The sequence below is a fragment of the Lissotriton vulgaris genome, chromosome 6 (assembly GCF_964263255.1).
Source record: "Lissotriton vulgaris chromosome 6, aLisVul1.2, whole genome shotgun sequence".
NCBI classification, from domain to species: domain Eukaryota; kingdom Metazoa; phylum Chordata; class Amphibia; order Caudata; family Salamandridae; genus Lissotriton; species Lissotriton vulgaris.
This window is the reverse complement of record NC_141694.1, coordinates 1851850408-1851869974: the sequence shown is the minus strand read 5'-3', so window position 1 is coordinate 1851869974 and position 19567 is coordinate 1851850408. Positions and strand designations below refer to the sequence as shown.

Sequence of the window (19567 nt, the reverse complement as noted above, 5' to 3'; positions counted from 1 at the left end):
CGGGGTCCTAAGTGGAGTTTCCCCTGGCTCTGGGGGGCATGCCAGAGGGAGCAGGTAACGTGCCAAAGAGCTGAAGAATAGCTGCACCAAATTCTTCAATTTGCTATGTTGTCACCAATGGCCCCGGAAATTCAAGTGGACTCAGAACAAGAGTCGGAATCCCCACCAAAGGGAAAAGGCTCCAGGAGCAAGACTGAAGTATGTTGACGAAGGTGCAGACTCTGCAGTCCATCAAGTTGCGTTTCGACCCTAGGTATCACAGGCAAACCTAGATTTTATGGGGGAGGAGGGGTGTCAGTCGCGGACATTTGCTTGCAACAGTCCCTACAAGGTTTAAACCCTGCAGTCCTGGAAGGTGATATTTTCTATTACATACTGGATTTTTTTTTTTTTATGTAAGTTCTATTGAAGAGATGAGGGGTAGTCCCTGGTCCGCATCTTGTGGTGCGGCAAGAAAGGACATCAGTCTGCACAAGTGGTGCCTAAAAGTGGTTCTGCTTGTCACTTCCATAGCGAACGGAAGCTTTTTCTTAGTTTACCCATGGATTCTGATAGTAATTAGTGTATGCTATTTTCGTACTGCAACTACAATTAATAAAAAATAATTATATATTAAAAAAACACTGACATGGGCCCCAAGCTGCCAACTCCCCCAACTGGCTGGCATGGTGAGAAAGAGGCCACAGCAAAGAGGTTGGTAATTGCTGACCCACAGTGAGTATGCAGCAAAGCACACAGCAGTACGGAAGAAACTTGGCTGGTGCCAAGCACCGATAAAGGCAGATCAGCTATAAAGGCAGATCAGCTATAAAGGCAGATCAGCTGTGAAGGCAGAGGTCGTTATACAGCCTGTAGCTGGTGACATGCAATGTTCTGTGTTGCAAACCTGGGCCACAAATCTGTAGTGTGCCTGCAAGATGCGAATGATATATAAAACACCTATAAAAACCATGGTTTGTCGGTCTTCCTTTCTCAATAATTCCCAAATTGACAGTACACTGCAATGGGACCAAAATATCAAAAGCTAAAAAAGGATATTGCCACCTCTTACAACCTACGGAGGTTGGTGAAGATTAGTTTAAGTGTTGCACACAATTCCCCAATATTAGTCTTGGAGGTTGGGGACACAGCACCTATCTCTCCCTGGCAGCTGGGTTGTCTAGTGGAACACAACTAGCCTTGCTGCTCTTCGCCGCACCTTCCTCAAGCTTATTTACGACTACATCTTCCTGCTTTGAACGTGAACGCCCCTCACCCTTCTGCCTTTCTCCTCCAACCCACATTACAAGCAGATATCACTTTACTGTCTACATTGGTCAGCTGTACTTTGTTGCCTAACTTTTTATCTCCGCTCCTTTCCACACAAGGAGTATCCAATATTGGTAAACTTCAAGGAATATTTAGACAGATGGTGTCAGCAGATACCCCACAGCAGCAGGAAATGGTCTAGTATCAGACAATGGACCAAAACATCAGGAAATCCATGGAAGTTACCAAATGAGAATTTATGGTACTTTCCTCCTCTCCATGGGATCCTGTTTTATTTCTGGTTGCATCAATCAATGCAGCATTCTTTTTTGTTTTTGGCTTCACTGCTAGCTTTAAAAAAGCCACTGAGACCGGCATGGAGACAGATATCACAGTCAGACGGCTCAGACAAGGATGTTGCGCTCTTGATTACCATAACAGGCTAAGGGGCAGCAGACCCTACAGTAGAGCAAGCTAAAAAGCATCAACTTAGTCAGCTGAAGCCCTAGGAAGGGGATCATACCTGTAAGAACGCCTGTAAAGTAGGAATTGGCTCAGAAGAGGACGAATTTGCACTCCTTTGCCACTCTTGTGTGAGAAGGGAAAGGGGCAGTATTCTTCTTTATGCTTTAAGAGATGCGAGGAGACCAGTTCCAGGAATGGAAGTGAGTCTGCTCCCTGGACTTTGCATCCCTGAAAGCGGACATCATTAACTTGGTCTCCCTCTCTTGGCTAGTATTAGGGTGCAGTTGTCATAGGGATCCATAAGTCACAGAAGCTAACCACAGGAGCAACAAGGTTTTAAATCACAAAGATTTGAGAAATTTGTCCAAAAATAAAAACCTTGACAAATCAATCTGCAGTAACAATAATTCAACAAACATACCATTAGAACATAAGTCAAGCAAGAATGCATGGCAAAGCTCACAGTTCCTCTATCGCGTCCCATAAACATCTCTATATTAGTAAGCAGAATTAATGGAGTCACATTTTTGAAAAAAGTATATTTTTAATACAGCAGCAATATATAGATGTTAGACATACTAGTTTAATGTTCTGCTTTAAACCAAACATTTGAAGTAATCCTCAGCTTGCAAGTATCTCAACTGAACTTGCTTTTGATATCTGGAAAATAGAAATCAGCCAATGAGGGTGAATGCGGGGAAAAACTGGCACGACTTAACCTCTCCTAGTGCTACTTAATTGCAAGAAAGACCTGGAAATTTCAAAAGGGAATGAGAATGCTCATTGTGGCCTTTACCTTAAATCCCCATTCCTCCAACATGCCAGGATAATTCAATACAAAAAACAAAGGTACTACTACAGTCTTGATTTAAAAGGAGCATCCAATACAGTAAGGCACTGGCAGATGCTTCATGCACCGTTTGTCAATTTAGTAACTGCAGATCCCTGCCATCATCTTCCTGCCCCTGGTGTCAAAGCAAGTACCCGGGTAGCTTGGTACTTCTGTTTTGGCGCCTAGCAAACCTATAGTTAAAATGGGGACCTATTCATGTTTCAAACTGGTGCCAAAATCCCCTACTATATCTGCTATGACTTTGCCAGTCTTTGCAGTCGCCATAAAACTATTTGATTTTTATTTTGTACTTTGCTGTTACAAATGAATGGTAAAGTGAACACTTACACAAGGGTAGATTTAGACTTTAAAGTGCCATAATTTCCTTGAATAAAATCTCAGTATGCCAGATAAGCTTTGAAAGGATGAGAGTAAGGTGTTGTTCCAGATCCATTTCTTTCTGTGTGACTCCGTTATCACAACAAACAGTCGAGCTCCAGACAGGCCAAGATGGAAACCTCAACTAGCTGAAAATTACCAACTGAAGACTAAGCAAAAATAACTATAAATAAGGATCACTTCTATACCTGTTGCAAAACATTACTCATCCCACAACTAAGTGGAATTATCTTTTTAAAGGCTGAAAATCTACACATTTGGTTGGCATTTTTCGCTTTCCTTCTACATTTTAATTTTGAGTTCAATGTCAGAATGAGTTATCTAGTACATGCTCACTGAGCAAGTACCTAATGTAAACAATGCAGGGCTCAGTGGGCCAGGCAGACCGCTGCAACACCACCAATCAGGGTTTTTTGGAATTGACTGCACAACTAGCAACTGCTATAGTTTTATCCATATAATCCCAAGGTAAAGCTCAAGAGAATCCAAGAGAGTTGAAACACAAGAGTTTCTAAACTAACATTAGTTTGGACCAGTATCCCATAATATGGGACAAATTAAAGCCAGTCAATTTCACATTCAAACAAATATCTGGATCAAAAATCCAAAGAAAAATCAATGCATAATCTTTAAATACAATCTTAATTTACAATCTTAAAATAATAAAAAAAAGTCATATTTTAAGGGACTGAAGGTGACTTCAAAAAAAATCAACAAGGCCTACTTAAACTGTGCAAATGATGAACACATTTTGAATATGCTTGATAGTCCAGCTCAAACGTGATTCACATCCCAGCCCATATCAGCAGAAAAACACCAGAGAACACTGAAAAAAAACTTGTAATACAAGGATTGTACATTATAATTCTCCATTTGAAGATCACAAGTTGTGGCAGGATAATTTGAATAAACCGTTTCTATCAATGGCTTTTTAAAATCAGTTGTCAATGGACGAAGAATAAGAACTGCTTTAGCAGCGTACCAAATAAAAATAGAGCTACAACAAGGGGTATCTAGAATGACGTGAACAAACTAACAGCATCTGGTGTCCACTGGTGAGTTGGAGAGCATTTCCTTCAAAGCATCAATAATCTGTGTCAGGCTGGATGGGTGAGGAATAGAAATATCTACTAGGGTAGATGCAACACTGCGCATGTAATTCTCAAGCAGGGAGTGGAGCTGCACAAATGAGGGAGCGTCATAGACCTGAGCAAACATCAGGCACAGGCGACTTGTTAAACAATAGACACCTGTTGTGGTCGGTTCTTGAAATCTGAATAATAAGCAAGCATGCATAAAACTTGCCTAGGAGTGGCTAAAGTGCTACTATGAAGACATCTCGGGTGACATTTCCAGAGCGATTTGAACCTATACTTTGACTAAGTATTGTCAACTAAACAATTTAGCTGTCAACTCTAGAACGGACCACAAACGCTCACATTTTCAAAGTTTACAATTCAAGCTATAACCTAGCCCCGGATTCACAGCCAAAACTGCAGGCAAAGCGTCCCTCTGTACCCATCATCCTTGATGAGGAAAACAAACGAGCCTCACTTTTACAGATGCACCAAAAACAGCAAAATAAATCAGAACACCTTAGAAAGAGATCAATTGTATAAAAAAACAATATTAATAAATAAATAAAAATAAGACCTTTGGGAGGAAGCTGACCTATTTGCTCGTTTTTGGGCTAAATTCTTCACACAAAGATTACGAATTTGAAGTAATAACAGGCTTTGATTACTTGCTTGATTCCATCGCTCTGAAACACCGAAAACGTGTCTAGTGATGTTATATAAATAAAAAAAGACTGGTCCAAAGGCTGCCAGATCCAATAACTTATTTTCCCGATGCCAGAAACTGAGGTTTCAGTGAAGTCAATAAATCTTCTCTGGGAAAAGAGACAATACTGCAGGAATCGGAAGACAATGTTGCCATGTGCTTGGAGGATTGACAGGTCAACCAGACAAAAAGGCTCATCCACCAATCAGGCCCCCGGCTTAGAGTAGGCAACAAAAGAACACAAGATCCACCAACTAAGCAAACTCAGTCTGTCAGCTATCTAGTTGAAGTAGAGGGCTGTAGATTTGCATCAAACAGAATTGCTCAAATGCCAACTGAATGCATTTCTAATAAACCCCAACCAATTAGCAAGAGGAAGTTGGAAAACAGAAACTAAGTAAGAATGGAAAATTAGGAAAGATTCCACACAGTGCAAAAGCACCCAAACATTAGACCACAGGCTGCTCTTTTAAAATGGAGAAAACAAAAGAGCTTCATATAAACTCATGGAGATTCAGGAGAACAAAGGAGACGTCAGGCAACAAATACAGGAAATTGTTAATGCACAGGAAAAAACAATCTAGGTATCTATTTAATTAAGTCAAAGTCTTTAAGCCATGAAGCAGAGGAGTTAGTTCCGCAGATGCAGATATTTCTAAGGAAGAACAGCTCTGGTCTATGAATATGAATGTGGATAACAGTCTGGCTTATCAGTTTGGATTTAGGTTAACAGGAAACCTCAAGAAAGTTAGCCATCATGGCAGAGAGAGGGGTCATATGGACCAAGCAAAAACGAACAGCAATGTAAACTAACAAAAAACGAACCTCGGCCTTTGGTAGGCATACCCTTTCTCCTAAATGTCGCAAGGGAAAGGCCATACGTCTGTGACCCAATGAAAGCTTAGGCTAACAAAGAGGAAACCCCATCACATTCTGGTTCTGTGGGAGGCCAAATCTGTGATAAAGGTTTTCTTGCAATACTTGCTCGGACAGTATGGCCAGAGAACTGCACATTATGATTGCGCAGATCCACAATCAAAACTGTGGATTCCAGAACCAAGGAGCTTTCATGGCCATTACTTAAAAGCCTTTAGCACCTTAAATCAGCAATCACTTTTTCCAGAAAACACCACTAACTCGCATGACAAACCTTAAAAACAGGATAACACCACCCCATTGGCCCCTAAGACCCTGCTGATTTATACAACACAGAAAAAGACAATAACTTGGGCAAACTATGTCCCTCGAAACACTTCCCTCCATTACGGCACAAAAAAGCAATCGCCCATCTTTCACAGATACCCTTTGTAAAACTTCTATCTGCATTTCTGCTCTGCAAAGCAACTCCGCCTCCATGCTACCCCTCGATCTCACAAAATGCACCTTCCCCTGCAGAAGTGTTCATACATGAACACACCCGCTATCACTTTTTCACCAACTTTACTTCTTGTACAACATTGTCAACCTACACTTACAATCTTTGTGCACATCTGAATATCAAATTAAAATCTGCAGTTCTGTGGCTTCAAAAACTTGGCGAAGCTGTCTGTGGTTGTAGTTGCAAGTTATTTAAGGCTTGAGTTGGGAGTGTAAAGTTTGATCTCTAGTTATCAACTGTATGTCCAGTGTATTAACATCTTTGTGCCCGTGGTTTTGTGCAGCAACCTGGAGGTGTGTGTAGTTTGTGTTCCAGTATTCAAATATTGAGGTTTGTGTGTAAGTTGTGCACAGAGCGGTGCTCTTATTTGCATCTGCCAAAGGAATTGTGTAGAGGTTGTGGATTTCATTCTTGTGTCTAAGGTTGTGGGAACAATGCACATCTGCACTGCTGTGTCCTTGGATCAAAGCACACTGAATTTGTATGTGAGGCACCAGGGTTGAGTGTAGGCTGTGTTCTGTACTCTGCATATTGCTGAATGGGTTTTTGCGTTTTGATATGAATTCGCATGACTGACTATGAATGAACAGTCACTGATGTATTTGCACTATTATCTATGTAGTCAATGATGTGTGAGAAATTGTGTAAGGGTTCAGGCATATATGCAAGTAGTGTGCGAGTATTTGTGCAACTGTTCAGTGCAGGCTGTGATACAATTGTATATTCACATGTCTAAGGGAAACACTTGTGCTAAACAAAGTGCAGGCTAATGTGAAATATAGGAACTGAAATAAAACAAGAAAAAAGTGAGGGGAAGCAGTTGAATGACTAACACCGCAATTTGAATCCAGTCCTTACGTCCCATGCCTCACCTCCTCCCCCAGGTAAATCTCAGAAGCATAGATTACAGAATAGAAGCAAAACAAGTCATTCTTATGGAATCAAGTCACTTAACCACTCATGTTAGAGTACCGCCTCAGATGTCAGAGAAGGGCGCAACTCATGCCAGGATACCAAAGAGGATCGATCCCGTGCCAGTGAAGAATGCGTAGATAACAGACCAGACTGCAGTAAGTGCCCAGCACACTGGTGCTCTTGAAATGTGTCATTTGTATGGAAGGTGGACTGCTAGGGGTATGGACGCGGTTTACATGGAAGAAACTACAGAAACAGAAAAGAATGCCTACTTTGCCTCCCTGGGCCCCTCCCCAGTTATTTTTCACCATCCCAGGTAGATAATCTAGAGCTTTAAATAACAACTAAATACAGAATATACCCCAAGAAAAACAAACATCTGTACAATGGAAATAAAAAAATAAGTAGATGCAGGTTGCCCCTTGCTAACTGAGCCAACAACCAGGCTCTAGAACGTGAACTTTGACAATGCCCACCAGGCGGAGGGTGTGCAGAAATCTCTTTCGAGACAGATGTCCATTCCTTCGAAGCTGCTGCCAACTCCTGTTCATTCGTAAGCCCCCTTGTTCACACCACAAGTCTACCTGGTGGCGGCCTGCCAAGCAAGCTGTGAACATGTTCTGAAGCCAGGCACAACCAGTGTAAAACGAGATGCAGCCAGGCAAGACTTGTGGATTTAGGAATAATACTGATTGTTAAACTCCTTTTAATACAATGGCAGACTGACAGGGTAGGGGGCAGGTGTGGTTTTCGTCTCATGTGCTCGTGTTGCCTGATGGCACATCGCATGCTCGCGAGCTCCTGCATGACTCTGTCCGACGGAGGACAATCTCATTCCAACAGGATCATGGGCAACCAAGCATCTCTGGCGACCTCTGGTCTGACGGCGGGGCTTGCTAGGACGACACAGTGACTGCCCCAATGCTTCCATTCCGTGCGTAGTGGAACTTGTTGAATGCATCTTCAAGTAAACAGGCCAGTCTATTCTGATCCGCCTGTGGGAAAAACAAGAGGGGCACGGTTATTATCATATACATAGCACTCAATGGGTTTCAGAGAACAGCACAATGTCAATGTGAAACCAACAACATCATGGATTGAATGCACAACTCTCCCAGAAATACTGGACCTAGGGGAGGGAATGGTGAACATAGGGGATACATCTGCCATTAAGGGGTATGCAGATGAAAAATACCAATAGCTCCACCAGTGTAGGGCCCACTGACAACAGGTCTTTTGTAACTTCATTTTACCTGGAAGTCACAGTCCTGACACCTTACGCTTGAAAAATACAACGGAATCAGCAAGACGCCACACATTACTAACCTGTAATAACTGGTTTAAGCTGGGAGTATCCAAACATCTAGAATTCCGATACAAAATCGGTCCCCAGACTTTCTGTAACATAAGAGTAATCTACATTCCCTCCCCTCCTTCGGATTTCTTTTGTCTCAAGCTTTAACCTGATAAACCTTTAAATCTAGTTACGCCCTTGTAAGTGCCAAAGGGGATGTGCGACTCCCTTTTGCTAGTGTCCTTGTGACGTTATTTGAGTCATAAATAGCCTTCATCGGTGCATGTCAGTTTCTCCCCTATTTTTTACGAGACGGATGGATGAGAATGACATATCGGGAGTTATATACATTTATATGTATAGATTAGGACCTTGTTAGGAGGATTTTTCTAGCAAGCAGTCCTTTGCAGGGTGTGTGTTTTGGTGCAGAACAAAGCGAAGAGTCAATATGGCACATATCCCTGTGTCAAAAAACAAGGTTGGTGGAGGGTCTAAGGGAAAAATTATTTAAAGACCAAAGGACAGACAAACCCCTTATTCACAGTATAACAATACAAAAGGACTGTCAATGGTCTGTACAACTAATGGGGGCAAAGAAAAATGTGACTGACTCTGTGTCTACCTATAAAGTGTGTACAACAAAAAGGAAATGAATCCCATCAGCCCACCCATATGGCAGAGCTTCATCATCTGGGATAGAACCAAAGATGGTTCGGTTAAGGAGCCACACACCTGTTGGAATTATGTGCTTCTCCAAACCCAAGGAACCACCAGTGATGGATCATACCAAAAGTCAAATCAGTTTGGAATGGTGTGGGATGTTAAATTGCAGTGAGAAAAAAGTGTGCAAAAAGAATCAAAAAGTGAGATGTAAAATTGGCGACCATGATTTAAGGAGAACTTTATTAGGGAAAATCATGGTGTCAATATTAAAATAAGTGAGACAGTTTGACACAATAACTGTCTATTAAGGATGTTATTTGGTCAACATGTTTCAGCCATTGTAGGAAAGTGTACTCGGCTTTCGTCAGGACCTCTTGAACAACACTGCAATTAAGCTTGACCTAAGCTTAGTGAGAAAAGCAAAAATTAACACAAATTAATGATACAAAACATCCTATCGTCCATTGGATTTTCCAGACGGGGGATGTCTGTTTCATAAGGTATTTAGGATTCTTTCCTAAAAAGGAGGATACACAACAAGGGACAACAAATAGGTAGAACACAGACACACATTTCTATTATTTTTGCGCCATATGTTTCTTTATGCCAATAGGTCATTCTTTTTGTTGTACACACTTTATAGGTAGACACAGAGTGTCACATTTTTCTTTGCCCCAATTAGTTGTACAGACAATTGACAGTCCTTTTGTATTGTTACACATCCCCGTGTGCCATGCCTACAAACCACTGCCCTGGCATAGATCAGTCACCCCTATAGCTGGGTGCACTATACCAGTGGGGAAGCTACAGGTGCATGCGCCCTGTACCCCTACAGTGTCTAAGTCCCTTCTTAGACATTGTAAGTGCAGTGCTGCCATTAAGAGTATATGGAGCTGGGGAGTTTGTCATTACGAACTACACAGCACCATAATGGCTACACTGAAAACTGATTAGATAGGTATCAAACCTCTCAGCACATTAAACCCATACTGATGGCAGTGTGGGATTTAATGAAAATTGCACTCAGAAACTAACCTACCATTAGTGTCCCACCACCAGAAATGTTTCTGGACCACTGGGTCGAGTGCTTGCTGCTCTTGGGGGGCCTGAAACAACGCAAATCCTGGGACAAGCTGCTAAGTCTCCTCCCCCAGGATGTACAGGGTCCACAAAGGGGCAGCTTCAAAGGCTTTCCGCCTTTGTGAGCTTTGCTTTCTAATGGCAGTTATTTTAAATAACCACGACTAATGCGGCTTACGGCAGGAGTCCCGTATATAGTAAGTTTCTCAACACGTTACATGTTGCAGCAATGTCCGGTTTCCACTCCCGCATGGGACTGTAGATAGTTCTCTTTGGACTTCCTTTCCAACTTTGAAAACAGATTTCAACAAGGTAAGCAGACTCAAAGCGCTATTGTTTCAACAAGAAGTCGCTCACACATCAGCTCGAGAGACCTTCGAAATACAGGTGGCGAGAACCACAAGTGAGATACACTCGCTGCTACACACGAGTCTCCCATTCCATTTTGGAGATTTAATACATCAAATATTTGATGCTTCTGATCCAGAGGGCTTGCCCACTTTTTTATTAAACTTGTGGGATCGGGGGCGTGGCCAAGATGGCGGGGTGAGCGGACGCTTCCTCCCGTAGCTCCTCCGGCCCAGCTCCGCTTGAGCCCCGATTTCTGCGCTTCTCTCCCCCCGCGGCTGCATCGCGGGTGAGAGGACTGTGCCGGAGTTCGTGGGGCACATTTTGGTGCCATTTTGGCTTCTGTGGCCCCGGGGGAAGTTCCCGAGAAGTTCATTCTGAGATCGCTCCGAGGAGTGGAGCCCGGGTCGCCCCGAGGAGAAGAGCTTGGAGGCGGAGCGTAGTGCGGCGCTGTCCGCACGCCTCGGCTGGCCCGAGTGCTGAACAGCGGAAAGCCTGTGATCCCGGGGGAGCGGACTAGACGGACTCCGCGGAGTGAGGTGGCTCCCTGGCCGGTGCCCTGGCGGAGGGCACCATTGCTGGACGACGGACCTTAGCCCTGCACCGGCGGTTCCCCCCCCTACCCAGGGCCTCGAAGGGTGACGACTTGCGAACTCCGCGCCTGGAGGCGCTGGATGGCGGAGTTCGAGCAGTGCCCGAGCCGGACAAATCAACTGGTGGTGGAGGAGGGCATTGGTTTCATGCTCTCCGGACCCGTTACCATTTGAGACTCGCCCATGGACTTGCTGGCCCGGGCTGCCTTCTTGGGTCCCACCCTCCCGCCATCTTGTCTTTGTGTGGCTGAGCCCAGTGATCCCTGCCCGCGTCCTTCTCGCACGGGAGCCTCGGCTGGTTCTGGCACCAACTCATCTGCTGCCCTTCCTGGGTGCACGAAGCAGGAGGCCTACACTTCGGACGTTGCTGCCTGTCCTACTGGCCCGGGGGCCGTCTTGCCCAGGCCCGGACCGCCATTTTGTCGCCTGTGACGCACTGCCCTTGTCTTCGGCGAAGGCCTCACATCTGGTGCCCACGAGCGGCGGAGCTCGCCTACAGCAACTGACCCTGGGCTTTGCCGAGCCCCAAGATGACTGGAAGACGAGGCGCAGCGCGAGGAGACCGCACTTTGCCGGAAATGCTCGGCAGGTCCCAGCAACTACGCGACAGGACGCAGCCGTCCCCGGGGGCCTCCCGGGCATCAACGGACGCAACTGTGGGCGAGCCGCCGGTCACGCGGTCCTTCATGGAGGACCTATTCAGCTCCCTCAAGGAGGACTTTCAAACTCTTAAGACCGAGGTGGCTGGAGAGGTCCGGGAGGTGCGCAGGGAGGTCGAGGGCCTGGGCGAGCGGGTCGATGCTGTGGAGACGGCGGCTCAACGCCGCGATGAGGAGATAACCCACCTCCAGCAGGATGTCCTCCGCCTCCGGGAGCAATGTGTTGAGCTCCAGGCCCACTCGGAGGACCTCGAGAACAGGTCCAGGCGGAACAACATCCGGGTGCGGGGTGTTTCATCCGCGGATGAAGGTGCGGACCTGGTGGCTTACCTGCAGGACCTGTTCCGCGACATCTTGGGGGAAGGAGCGGACTTCCCAATCCGCATTGACAGGGCACATAGGGTGGGCCGCCAACGCCAGTCATCGGCACCCCCGCCTGATATCCTGGCATTCTTGCCGGATTTCCCCCTAAAGGAGCGCATCATGACGGAGGCCCGCAGGAAGCAGCCACTGACCTTCCGAGATAGACCTGTGGCGCTCTATCAGGACCTGTCCGCCATCACACTACAGAAGCGCAGGTCCTTCCGCATCGCTACGGACTTTCTGCGAGAGCACGAGACAGCCTATTCCTGGGGTCACCCCTTCCGTCTTATCTTTCGATGGAATGGGGTGCTGCATCAGCTTCGCTCCTTACAGGATGTCTGCGGAGTGCTGGGTCTTACTGCTACGGAGGAGGAAGGGGCTACACCCGCATGGAGGCGCCCCGAGCGGCGGGGCCGACGGAGGTCGAGAAGGCGCCCATCGTCAGCACCGGCGAGTCGTCCAGACTCGCCCACCATCAGATCTGAAATGGCGGAGGCCCTGAGGACTGCGGCCAGGAACTTGCCTGAATCTACTGGTGTGGCCTTAACGGCCTAATTTTTCTCCGGGGGGAGAGGCTCTTAGCTTTGACGATGCTGGGCTGGGGGCTGGGGGGGCGAGGGGGGTGGTGTGTGGCTGGACGTCCACTTGACTGTTTTCTGCAGACTCGCCCATTTGGGCCGGACTGAGACTATGGGGTGTTGTTCTCTGCTTTTTGTTTTGGCTGGTTGCCATAAGGGGGTTTTGGGGGGGGTTTCACTGTTGGTTTGTTGTGGGGGGGGTCCCGTCCGAAATTGTCCAAACGTGTACGATGCCGCTTTTGGCCTTCCCTGCACCCCTACCCCGCGCGCCCCCTCCGCTGATCCCCCGCCTGCGGCATAGCGCGTTGTTTCCCCGGAGGCGATGCCACCCCTGAAAGTTGTGACCCTTAATGTTAAGGGTCTGAATAACCCCGTGAAACGTAGGGCGATCCTTTCCCTGTTGGAGGGGTCGCAGGCGGATATCTGCCTCCTGCAGGAGACCCATTTACTTTCCAGGGATTGCCATAGGTTGCGCTCTGCTAAGTTCCCCACGCAACTCTTTTCCTCTGCTGCGACTAAGACCGCTGGGGTGGCCATTCTCCTAGCCAGCTCCTTTAGGGGGGAGGTGTTGTATAAACATGCTGAGCAGAAGGGGAGACTTTTAGTGTATCGCATGCGCTTGGGTGGTGTTGCCTTTACGGTTGGTTCGGTTTACAGCCCAAACGACCACCAGGATCGTTTCCTGGAATCGGTGTTGGTGGACGTTACTGCCTCGCCCGATCGCCATATCATCTTGGGGGGAGACCTGAATATGGTCTTCGACTCCACTTTAGATAGGTCAGCCCAGCGCTTCCCGCAGACAGGGGAGCTTTCTAAGGCGGTACAGGACCAGATTGCGGAGTTGGACCTGCATGACCTCTGGCGCACCATGCACCCCACCGATAGGGACTACTCCTATTTCTCCCACGCACACCGCACTTATTCGCGGTTGGATTATCTTTTGGTGAGCGGCCCGCTTCGCTCGGCCGCCATGGCGGCGGACATCGGGGTCTTGTCCCTGTCCGATCATGCGCCGGTTTCCGGAGTCTTTGCGTGGCCGGCGGCCACCCCTTCCAGAGGGATGTGGCGGCTCCGAGACACGCTTCTCCATAAGAAATCGGTAGTGAAGCGGGTGGAGGAGGTCATCCAGGACTACTTGACCCACAATAACAACTCTGACACGTCCCTGGCTACGCAGTGGGCTGCTTTGAAAACAGTCGTCAGAGGAGAGTTTATCTCCATTTCCTCGGCGGAAAACAGGGAACGCCAGCGCAAGAGGGAGGAACTGACAGCGCAGGTTAGGGAGCTTGAGCAGGTCCACCGCCGTACGGGGGCTCCTCGTGTTTGGAAGCAACTGAAGGCGGCACGGAAACTCCTCTCTGCGTTGGATCTGGATCGGGCGGAGTACGCAGCGCTGCTCCTGAAACATGCCTTTTACACCGGCGGGGACAGGTGCGGTAAGCTCCTGGCCCATAGGCTCAGGGCCGCGCAGCAACGCAATGTGGTGAAGGAGCTGGTGGGAGTGGGTGGGATCCCGGTTTCCGGTGACGCGGAGGTGGCAGATACCTTTCGTTCCTTTTACGAGGCACTGTACGCTTCAGAGCCTTCCCCACCGGGAGAGGCTGAGGCCTATTTGGATTCCGTGACCCTCCCGGCCTTGGACCCCTCCCAGGCGGACCACCTGGAGAGGGACATTCACGTGGAGGAGGTCATCTCCGCGATCGCGCGGCTGAAGCATGGTAAAGCCCCGGGTCGGATGGCTACACGGCCTTGTTCTACAAGACCTTCTGTCCCACTGTTGCTCCTCTCCTGGCCCGCTTGTTCAATTCCTTCTCCGAACCGGGTGCCATTCCACCGGACCTCCTCTCGGCGACTGTGTCGGTTATCCCCAAGCCGGGGAAGGACCGGACCTTGTGCGGCTCGTACCGGCCCATTTCGCTCCTAAATGTGGACCTCAAGCTTTATACCGGAATCTTGGCGGCCAGACTGGGTCTACACCTACCAGGTTTGGTGGAGGCGGATCAGGCCGGTTTTGTACCCGGTAGGCAGACGGTCGACAACACGAAGAGGGTGACGCACGTGCTGGAAAAGGCCTCACGCGTCCCGGGGGAGCGGATGCTTCTATCGGTCGTCGCGGAGAAGGCCTTTGATAGGGTTCATTGGCCATATCTCGAGCTGGTTCTTGGGAAACTGGGGATCGGCGAGAAGTTCCGCACTATGGTCTTTAACTGCTACAGGCGACCGTCCGCGTCAGTGTGTGTCAATGGACACAGCTCCGGCAGCTTCGCCATTGAGCGAGGCACGAGACAGGGTTGCCCCCTCTCGCCGCTCCTCTTTGCCCTTTATATGGAGCCGTTTGCGCAGAGGATCCGCGACAACCCGGACGCTATTGGGGTGAAGATGGGGCAATACACACACACTGTCAGCTTATACGCGGACGATGTCTTGCTGACCCTAGATGACCCCAGGCGGTCACTCCCTGCCTGCGTCCAGGAGCTGAACGCTTTTGGCCGCGTCGCGGGCTTTAAAATGAACATGGCCAAGTCGGCTGCGCTGGATGTGTCGCTTTCTGCCGACACCAGGCGGGACCTTCAAAGTCTCTTCCCTATGCAGTGGTCCTCCTCCACGGTGGCTTACCTGGGCATTTTGCTTGCCCCCTCCCTGCCTGCTATGGTCGCAGCTAACTATTCCTCTCTGGGCAAAAAGATCAAGGAGGAACTCGGCCGATGGAACAAGGGCCTACTTTCGTGGCTAGGCCGTATTGCGGCGGTGAAGATGACAATACTACCCCAGATCCTGTATCTTTTTCGCGCTCTGCCTCTTCAGCCCCCCGTGGGTTGGATACGGCAGGCGCAGGCAGACATCTTCCGCTTTGTGTGGCAGGGCCGTAAACCTCGGATGAAGCGGGTCCTCTCCATGCTTGCCCCGGAGGTGGGAGGTCTCGGAGTCCCGGACCTCCGGAAGTACTTCCAGGCGGCGCAGCTCCGGTACCTGGTGGAGTGGAGCCGGTGGGAATCGGACAAACACTGGCTCTTTCAAGACCAGGCAGTTGCAGGCCGTACCCTCCAGGAGGTCCCGTTCCTGCGGCGCATCCATCGACCACCTAATCTCTACGCTTCCTTTATCACCCGGGTCCCGCTAAGAGTGTGGGACGCAGTGTGAGAGCTTCGGGAGCTCACCACTTTTCCATCGCCGTTCACTCCCATTGCTGGCAACCCGTACTTCACCCCGGGTCTGGAGCCGGGGGCCTTTTCCCACTGGGTGAGCGCGGGATATAGGGCGCTTTTCCAGATCTACGGGCCGGAGGGCGTGCTCCCCTTCCAGCAGCTCCGACAGGAGTTTGGCCTGACGGAGGGGGACAGACTGCGTTACATGCAAGTCCGCCACTGGGCTCTTCAACCCCCAGTGCGTGACGTCGCCGCCCGTTCGATTACGCCCTTTGAGCGATGGTTGGTAACCCGGGCCTCGGACGCCAAACTCATCACTGATTTGTATAAGTTTCTCCAACCCCAGTCGTTTCATTACCATAACCCAGGGAGGGAGCGATGGCACAGGGAACTGGGCAGGACCCTGAGCCACAAGGAGTGGGACAAGATTGCATATCGGGCGAGGCACTCTGCGTACCACACTGGGCTGACGGAAACCTTCACTAAAGTGTCCACCTATTGGTACTACACCCCGGAGCGGCTCTACGAGATGCGCAAAATAGGCGATAAGGGTTGCTGGCGCGGCTGCGGACAGGAGGGTACCCTCACGCACATTCTCTGGGAGTGCCCGGTGCTGTCGGCCTACTGGAAGGAAGTCTTAGATGAGGTGGACAGGCATTTTGAGATCGAGCTTCCGCGCTTCCCCGCGTATGTCTTGCTTGGCCTCCCCAATGATTTGATGTACCCGCTGAAATCCCGCAGGGGCAGGCAGATTGCGATTGCGCTAGGCTCCGCCGTCCAGAATATACTGGTACTTTGGCGCACCCCCACTGCCCCCTCTATCACTGGTTGGTTGCATAGGCTCTGGCAGGTACTGGGCATGGAGAAGATATCGCTAACGGTGGCTGGGAATGTTGACCAGATTGAGGAGCTCTGGCATCCCTTTTTGGCACTGCTGTCCACGGAATTTCGCGAGCTTACGTGTCCACGGTACCTGCGCCTCCTTAGGCTGACGCCGCCGGCGCCAGCGGCGGAGTGAATGTGCGGATTGGGGGCCGAGGGCTGGGGGTGGGAAGTGGAGTTATATGCTTCTAATGCTGACTTTCGGACGGGGATGTTGGGGTATTGTTTTCTCTTCTTTCTTTCCTTGCTTTTCTTTCTCCTTCCCTTCTGGGGTCGAGGGGCTGGTGGAACGGTATGCTTCTCTTTCACTGTGTCGCGGAGTGTTCTTTTGGCTTGACCTTGCCTAGGGAGTGGGGGCCTACAGGGGGATCGTACACAATGCCTTATTGCCTATGTCTTTGCCTTGTTACCCTCTGGGGCACCCTGTCTCCCTCTTTTCCTTCTGACTCGCTGCAACGTTTTGCTTCTTGTATTGTATGTTTACCTGACTTCCTGCTCCCCTCCCCGTGTTCTTTTTTATGCCTTAATAAAATACTTTAAACCTAAACTTGTGGGATCCAGCCTGGTTTCTTTCTTTCAGACTATTTTTGGAGTAACACCGGCCTTTATCCACTCTATTAATTCCAGCACCTTTGGAGGGTTTACCCTTATGCTCCTGTTGATTTGTGGCAAGATGGTTCTCCTCTCATTTCTTCGCAATGGGTGCTCGATCTGTGGTGCTGCCAAACCCGGTCCAGTTGCAACTAACTTGATCTGATGAGGCAGATTTTTGCTTCTATGCCAGTGACGTCCTTTGCCATGGACTATTGGCTGGCCCTCCGTTATGCCTACTTCAACTGCGTGCAACCTGTGTTCCACTGCCTCCGGTACCCTTTTCAATGGGCCCTGGATGACTGCCTCTCCAATACCACACACACTGCCCTGCGATCTGTTATTGGTACCTATGAAGGCCCATGACCAGGAATGTACCATGGGTAGGCATTTGTTGTGCGATCCTTTGCTTGGACCAACGGCAGACTGGAGTACCTGTGCCAGTGCGCAGGGCCTCATAGCTCAGTTTCATCGAAGTAGACACCGGTTGCCCTGAGATGCGCCTAACAGCCTCTGGATATGAGGAGCATGTGTGCTCTTTCGATCTTCTCAATTGGATGGCATACCTTTCTACAATGGAATGAACAGACAACATTCTGGAGTTCATGGCATTACACTTTTCTCGCAACTTTTTTTGTCTGTGAAGACTAATTATGAATGAATGGGCTTTTGAGTGCCCAATTGGCAAATTTTTATTTTTCTCTTCGAAATTTTTTATTTTGCAATGACTATTTTTATTTGGGGGGGGGGGGGGCTTCATATGTGTCCCAATTGGACTACGACTGAGATGCTTTGCCTCTAATTTTTGTCTTTGCATATGGCTAATGCCTTGGCCAAGGGGAGGGTGTCACGTTGGTCATAGCAACATTGTAGTTTTTCACTAAGTTAGCAGGAGCACATCGCAGCTTGCCTGCTGCTTTTGCGCACGTTACTACATGCATTTATTTTTGCAATATTTCAATGAAGAAATTCTTTATTTGGTTTTTTACAACCATAAAATAAAAAAATTACAATGCAAGTGGAGAAGTGTGGCTCAGGGGTTAGAGGCGGCAGACCCGGAAGCTGAGATCGGTCCTGGACCAGGGTTCAATTCCCCGCCTCGGCGGGTCTGGGGCTAAAAATTCCACGGACTCGATAATTCTCGCTCCGGTGCCTTCTCGACTCAGGGGTTCACACTCTGCGACTCTGGGCAATAGCTTGCTTAATCTCCACAACGGCCCCTCGCGGCGGGATGTCTGACTTTCACCTTGTGGATACCCTGCTGGGGCTATCACACAGGGGAATATCAGGACGGGTTCCCTAAGCAAGCGCCGGGACACCCCACTGCGGGTAGCTGTGCGCTATATAAGCTCAAAATACATACAAGTCAAAATACAATTTCACGTTAAAATACATCATATCTGGATATGTACTCCTTAATAACCATGTTCACAAGTTCACAATAAAGTGCATCATTATGTCTGGATATGTACAAGATTTTCCAACTCATTAGTAACCATATTCACAGGTTCAATGTCCGCTTTTTTAAGTCTGTCAATCAAGGTAAAAAAACTTTACCCCTCGACAAATTAAAATATTTTATGATCCCATTGAGGCAAGATGGCCGCCGTGGCTTTGTAGAGGATAGTCGCTAATTTCCTCTCTCTCGCCGGTGGTTTGGATGGACTGGATGGATCGGAATTGAGAAAACGGGGATGTGGGGCCTGGATGACTTTCTGACTCGTGTAACGGCAGGGGTGTTCAGTACCAGTTTGCTTAAAAACCTAGTGGTTAAAGTGGTTAAAGCAAAGGTAAATTTGCTCAGCCGTTTGACAAGAATAACAGAGTCATCCTATAAAACAGCCTGCAAAATGTCGCATCGAGGCAAGCCAGACAAGGAGAAGGATAAGACTGCATTGGCAATAGCATCAGCATCGGCTGGAACGATTAAAGGTTCGGCAAAGGAAGGCGCGATTCCCAAAGTGCTAACTGCAACTGCTGCCATGGCCAGAAAGCAGACGGAACAACTCAGCCGCTCCGCTAAGAGCGCGTTACTAAAGAAGAAGGAGAGACAAGAAAAGAAGATTGAAGCAAAGCCGGAGAAAACGGAGACCCGGGTTGCAGCCAGCAAGTTAGCGAAGGAGACTAACAGAGTCTGAAGGAAAACCCCATCGCGTACAGACAGTGCGCCAAGCAACCTTACCGGAGTCCTTCTCAGCTAAAGTGCTCCCACCGACTCAGCTACAGATCCCCGACCGGACTCTTCACGGAGAATCGAGTGGATTTCCTCCGGGAGAGCAAAGGGAAGCGGAGCTGCAGCGGCTGTCAGCGGAGCAGAGCGCAGACGTCGGAGAAGCAGCAGACCGCGAGGA

General features: G+C 48.8%; 1 protein-coding gene across 1 annotated transcript in view; it reads right to left on the bottom strand.

The window, feature by feature from the left end:
* Positions 1 to 2237: 2237 nt before the first annotated feature.
* Positions 2238 to 19567, bottom strand: part of NRBP1 (nuclear receptor binding protein 1) — a 349434-nt gene continuing 332104 nt past the window's right edge. Inside the window, exon 17 of the mRNA XM_086928169.1 lies at positions 2238 to 8014. Within this exon, the coding sequence (XP_086784295.1) occupies positions 7916 to 8014 (99 nt within the window). The 3' untranslated portion in view covers positions 2238 to 7915. The remainder of the gene's footprint in view (positions 8015 to 19567) is intronic.